The 6,544-nt window shown below is 46.4% G+C and overlaps 1 protein-coding gene across 1 annotated transcript in view; it reads left to right on the top strand.

Annotated features, from left to right (window-relative positions):
• Positions 1 to 5,971: 5,971 nt before the first annotated feature.
• Positions 5,972 to 6,544, top strand: part of Sumo1 (small ubiquitin like modifier 1) — a 37,131-nt gene continuing 36,558 nt past the window's right edge. The window contains exon 1 of the mRNA XM_031368982.1: positions 5,972 to 6,364. Coding sequence (XP_031224842.1) covers positions 5,972 to 6,364 — 393 coding nt within the window. The remainder of the gene's footprint in view (positions 6,365 to 6,544) is intronic.

Genomic DNA, 6,544 nt, shown 5'->3' with positions numbered 1-6,544 from the left:
ATGAAATCTTTAAAAAATTTATACATAAATAAAACATTGATAACATGGAAGATCAAGAAAGGCAAGGTGAACCTTGGATATAGCTATGAGTAAAGCAGGAGCTTAGCATGCTTGAGGCCCCAGGCTTGACTCCCAAGATCATAAATGTATGCACACACACACACACACACACACGCACACGCACACGCACACGCACACACAGATATGCACACACACACACACACACCGAGCTGTGGGAGATTTCAAATCAAGGGAATCTCTATGATACAGATGAATGGCTTTGGGAATGCCCTCTTCTTTACTCTTCCCTTGGAAACTATCCCTCCTTTAGTAAACCAGCTATTATTCAGGTTTTGTTACATTCCTCAGATGGGTTATGGCAAGACGAGAGTTTGAATTTACAATTTAAGAGGGGGAGAATAATTGAAGTTAAGCATTGGGGCTGGGCAGTGGTGGCATATGCCTTTAATCCCAGCACTTGAGAGGCAGAGGCAGGTGGATTTTGAGTTTGAGGCCAGCGTGGTCTACGGAGTGAGTTCCAGGACAGCCAGGGCTACACAGAGAAACCCTGTCTCAAAAAGTCAAAACAAAAACAAAAACAAAAAACCCCCCAAAACATTGGGATGTGAGCTTGGAAGTACGAAGAAGGGGAAATATTAGAATCTTGGATAAGTTATTTGAAAATCAAATTCACCTTCAGTGACAACAGAACTTCAGAATATAGGGAAGCCAGTGAGCTGGAAAATGAGTCTGACGGATATCAACAGGGAGCAGGTTCAGTATTAGCATTGAAGAGTTTTGAAAACATTAAAAAACTGATTCTAGCAAAGAGTGGTGACTCAGGCCCATGATCCTAGCACTCAAAAGCTAAGTCAGGAGTATCAGTTTGAGTTCAAGGTCATTTTAGGCTACAGAAAAAGATTCCATCTCAATAAAATAAAATAAAATAAAATACTTCTGGGCTGGAGAGATGGCTCAAAGATTAAGAGCACTGGTAACAACCAGTGGTCTTGAGTACAATACCCAGCAACCACATGGTGGTTCACAACCACCTGCAATGAGATCTGGTACCCTCTTCTGCCCTATGGGCATACATGCAGGAAAAATGGTGTATACATAATAAATAAACCTTAAAAATAAAATAAAATGCTTCCATCAATCTATTTTTGGAAAATTTTTAATAATATTATTTGTTTTGTTTTGCTTTTTTTTTTTTTTTTCCGAGACAGAGTTTCTCTGTGTAGCCCTGGCTGTCCTGGAACTCACTCTGTAGACCAGGCTGGCCTCGAACTCAGAAATCCACCTGCCTCTGCCTCCCAAGTGCTGGGATTAAAGGCGTGTGCCACCACTGCCCTGATTCTTTTGCTTTTTTTTTTTTTTTTTTAAAGGCAGGGTCTCAAACTCACTGTGCAACTGAGAAAACCTTACATTTCTGATCTCCCTGCCTCTATCTCCCAAGTAACAGAGGCTGGGGTTGGAGCTCAGCTAGTAGAGCATTTGCATGGCAAGTATGAAATCCTGGGTTTAGTCTTCAGTCCGACATAACTGGACACAGAGGAGCCCATGTGTGATCCCAGCATTGGGGGATGGAGGCAGTGGTCAGAGTTTCAGGTCAGCCTAGGATTCATGAGACCTCATCTCAACCAAGTAGCAACTGGGGTTGCAGAGATGGCTCAGCAGATAAAGTGCTCACTTCAATAGCTTAGAGTGCTGAATCCAGATCCTAACACCCATATAAAAGTCAGGCATGGTGCTCTTCTGTGTAACTCCAGTGCTGGGAGTGGAGCAGAGACAGGAGGATCCCTGAAGTTTGCTGAACAGAGAGCGTAAGAGTGACAAACTCCAGGTTCACCCAGAGACATTTAGGGTGTATTGGCTCGGCCTGGAATCTCAGCAATAAGAGGCTAAGGCAGGAGCATCAGTTTGGGTTCAAAGCCAACCTGGGCTATACAGTGTGTGTGTGTGTATGTGTGTGTGTGTGAGAGAGAGAGAGAGAGAAAAAGAGAGAGAGAGAGAGAGAGAGAGAGAGAGAGAGAGAGAGAGAGAGAGAGAGAGAGAGAGAGAGAGAGAGATCAGGGGGTTAAACTTGAGGTACAAGTATTCTACCACTCAGCTACATCTGAATACCTCCTCAGGCTCTGAGGAGCTCTTATAATTCTATACTTTTACCCTCTCTATGTTGTAAATCACCAAAAGAAAGAATTAAAAGTCCTCTAGGTTAAAAGTAGGATTTAGGGACTGGAGAGATGGCTCAGCAGTTAAGAGCACTGACTGTTCTTCTGATGGTCCTGAGTTCAAATCCCAGCAACTACATAGTGGCTCACAACCATCTGTAACGAGATCTGATGCCCTCTTCTGGTGTGTCTGAAGACAGCTACAGTGTTCTTACATACAATAAATAAATATGTTTTGAAAAGCAGGATTTAATCACTCATGGAAATTATTCAATTTTGCCCCTGTTTTCTCATCTTATGAAATGAAGCTAAGAGTACTATTTTACAATGTGTGTGTGTGTGTATGTGTGTGCATGTGCGCTTGTGTGCACAATATATGTGCAAGACTACAAAGAGGGGGGTGCTAGTCATTAAATGTGTGAATGTTGCAGTTTGGATTTTAAAAAGATTTATCTTTTATTTAAGTGTATATGTGAGAGCCTGAATAGGTTTATGTAATCATGGACATGTAGGTGTCAATAGAGGCCAAAGGGCATCAGATCCCATGGTTGTGATCCACCTGATGTGGGTACTGGGAATTGAACCTGGCTTCCCTGCAAGAGCAGTAAGAGCTCTTAACTACTGAGCAATTTTTCTGTTGCCCCTCCACCCCACTTTCCATTTTGAGACAGAGTCTCATTGTATAGTTCTGGCTGTCCTAGAACTTGCTATGTGTAGAGCAGGTAGGCTGTAAACCCAAAAGATCTACCTGCCTCTACTTTCACAGTGCCAAGTTTAAAGGTAGGTGCTACCAGGCTGGCCCTGTAGTTTGGATCTTAAATGTCCCTCAAAGGCATATGTATGTACTAAAGGCTCAATCTCTATAGTGGCAATATTGGAAGGCAGTGGAAACTTTAAGAGGTTTGGTTAACGAGAGGTCTTTAAATTACTGGGTGTGATGGATTGTATATGCTTGGCCTAGGGAGTGGCATTTTTAGAAGGAGTGGTCTTATTGGAGTAGGTGTGTCACTGTGGACGTCGACTTAAGACCCTCACCCTAGCTACCTGGAAGTCAGTATTCTGCTAGCAGTCTGCAGATGAAGATGTACAACTCTCAGCTTCTCCTGCACCATGCTTGCCTAGATGTTGCCATGTTCCTGTCTTGATGATAATGGAGTGAACCTGTAAGTCAGTCCCAATTAAATGTTGTTTTTATAAGATTTGCCTTGGTCATGGTGTCTGTTCACAGCAGTAAAACCCTAACTAAGACATGGGGGTTGCAGTTTTCAGAGGAAAGTGGGAACTAAGTCCCTTCTTTCTCTTTCACATTTCCCAGCCAAATGAATGGTGCCGCAAGTGTCTGTGGTGCTGTGCTACCTCACCTCAGCTCAAAGGCAATGGCCGCAAATGATTGTGAACTAGAACCTCTGAAACTGTGAATCATGCTAATCCCCCCCTTTTTTTTTTTGTAAGTTGGTTATTTCTGATGAGTGTTACAGTAATGGACATGTCATTCAGTAAATCAGTAAATTCAGTAATTCAATCAATGTTAATTCACTCACTCTGATATGCCAGTGGCTTCCAAATATCTTTCTCTCTCTTAGAATATGAAAAGTTGTTACTGGCTGGGCGGTGGTGGCGCACACCTGTAATCCTAGCCCTTGGGAGGCAGAGGCAGGCGGATCTCTGAGTTCAAGGCCAGCCTAATCTATAAAGTGAGTTCCAGGACAGCCAGGGCTGTTACACAGAGAAACTCTGTCTTGAAAAACATTACATACATACATAATACATATGTGTAATATGGCATATTACATATGTACATATTTTATGTACATTATAATTATGTGTGATACATATATATATGTAGTATACATATATATTATGAACATAATTATATATATTGTGCTGGCTGGTTTTGTGTGTCAACTTGACACAAGCTAGAGTCAGCAGAGAGGAAGGAGTCACTGTTGAGGGAATATCTTCATGCGATCCAGCTTTAAGGCATTTTCTCAACTAGTGATCAATGGGGGAGGGCCCAGCCCATTGTGGATGATACCATCCCAGGCTGGTGGCCCTCAGTTCCAAAAGAAAGCTGTTTGAGCAAGCCCTGAGGAACGAGCTAGTAAACAGCACCCTCCATAGCCTCTGCATTAGCTCCTGCCTTTAGGTTTCTGCCATTTGAGTTCCTCTCCTGTAAGCCAAACAATCTCTTTCCCCCTCAATGTGCTTTTTGGTCAGTGTTTCTTTGTAGCAATAGAAACTTTAAGACAATCTTACATAAGCCAGGCAGAAGGTGGTGGTGTACACCTTTAATCCCAGCACTTGGGAGACAGAGGCAGGCGGATTTCTGAGTTCGAGGCCAGCCTGGTCTACAGAGTGAGTTTCAGGACAGCCAGGGCTACACAGAGGAACCCTGTCTAGAAAACAAAACAAAACAAAACAAAAGACAGTTTTACACAAACACCGTTGAAACATTTAAATTTTGCACATGCAATGAAATAGGGATTCAAATTCTTTCTCCTTTTGCACATGAACATTCAATATTTTCATTAGTAATTATATTGTTCCTATTAACTTTTAATTTTTAATGAGTGTTTTTGTCTCAGTGTGTGTCTGTCTACATTCAGTCTTGGCTTGGTGCTGAAAAATGTATCTGATTCTCTGGGAGTAGAGTTACAGGTAGTTTTGAACGCATATAAGGGTGCTGGGAATCAAACCTGAGTCCTCTGGAAGAGTAGTCAGTGCTCTTTAACTGCTGGGCCATTTATAGTAGGCTCATTACTAATTACACAAGAGATTAGCTTACTAATATCTTGTACTGTGAAGGGTTTTTTATTTTAGTTTTCATTTTTTTCCCCTTTACTTACTATAACTTTAATCCTCCCTGAATGCTTGTGCAATAAAGTCCCTGTATTCAGAGGAAGAAGTTTAGGTCTTTCTATGATGCAAGGCAACGAGTTTATGAGTTGGAAGGAGCTCCTGCCTACAACTTCAAAACTTTTAATAGCATTTTAGTCATCTGTAGCCACCACGACTTTGTTCTAGAGCTAGGGGTGTGGTGGCACTCGGGAGGCAGAGGCAAGAGGATCTCAATTGAGTTAGAGGCCAGTCTGGTTGACATTGCAGTGTTCTCTAATAGCCAAGGCTATTTGAGACCCTGCCTCAAAACACAAAACCGAGCATAGGATGTGTCCTGAAGGGTCTTCTTTTTGTGTCCCCTTCTCCTCCCCACTCCCGCCCTCAACAGGGTTCTTCTATGTAGCCGAACACAGAGATCCGTTAGCTTCTGCCTCTATCACCCGGAGTGCGCCACCATGGCTTGGCTCGTTGTGTTTTTTAATCAAAGTCATGAATATGGCAACAGCGAGCAAGGGGGGGGGGGTGTCGTAAAAATATTCCAAGGGTAATTCACTATATTTAGTGAGGTCTGGTTCAGGCCTCAGAAGCTCCCAACAGGGAGGAGTCTCGGAGGTCAGTTTGACTCCAAACACAGCCTGCAGCCAAAACGCCCGCCTCCCTAGGGCCTGAGACAGTCTCCCGCCCTCGGAAGACCTAGCGGTTCTCTCGCTCCAGGCAAGTAGTTTACAACCTTAAGGATCTCAACCCCCTCCGGGCCTTCCCCAAGGCGTTTTCGCGCTTCCTTTTCCCGTCTTCGCCGAGGCTCCGCGGCGCGCCGCGGAAGTGACGCAAGACGTAGAGGAAGTCCCTGCCGCCGCGGTGTTGTGCTGTGGAGAAGGGGACGGATTTGTAAACCTCAGAGTGTGGTGCTGCCTGCCGGAGGCCGCTGCGGTGCGGAGACCCCCGGGTGAATCGTCACCATGTCTGACCAGGTACGGGGTCAGGCCCCTGGGGCTCAGGGCGGTCGGCCGCTGGCTGGGATCCTGGATCGAGGCGCGGGGGAGGGGGCGAGGCTGGGGAAGGGGGCCGCCCGCGGGGAGGGGGCCGCGAGGGACGCGCGCGCTCGGAGCGCCCGCCCGGCGGAGTCGGGCCGGGCCGGGCCGGGCCGCCCGGGACGGAGGGGCTCTCGGTTCCGCGCACCCTCCGCGGCCCTCTCCGAGCGAGGCCCCTGCCCCCACGCCACCCGGCGCCGGATCTCTCTCTCGAGGGCTCGCCGGGGGCCCAGGCCCTCTCTCTTGTTCCTGAGAGCTAGCCGGGGGAAAACGACCGTTTCTCTTCCGAGGACCGCTGGCAGAAACGAGGCCCGAGGCCCAGTTATGTAACGGGAGGGGGGGATCCCTGGCTGGGAGGCTGGGTGGCCCTGGGAAGCAGCTCGACTCCACTGTGGGTTTCTTGGTCCCGGAGAGTGGGGGGCGGCCAGGAAGCCTTGTCTAGGGTGACGGGGAAGCCAGGAGACGCCGCTTTCTCGTCGCGTTTGCTTGAAGCCTCAGTCC

Source organism: Mastomys coucha, unplaced genomic scaffold, assembly GCF_008632895.1.
Source record: "Mastomys coucha isolate ucsf_1 unplaced genomic scaffold, UCSF_Mcou_1 pScaffold14, whole genome shotgun sequence".
Lineage (NCBI taxonomy): Eukaryota > Metazoa > Chordata > Mammalia > Rodentia > Muridae > Mastomys > Mastomys coucha.
This window is presented reverse-complemented; position numbering and strand designations above follow the sequence as displayed.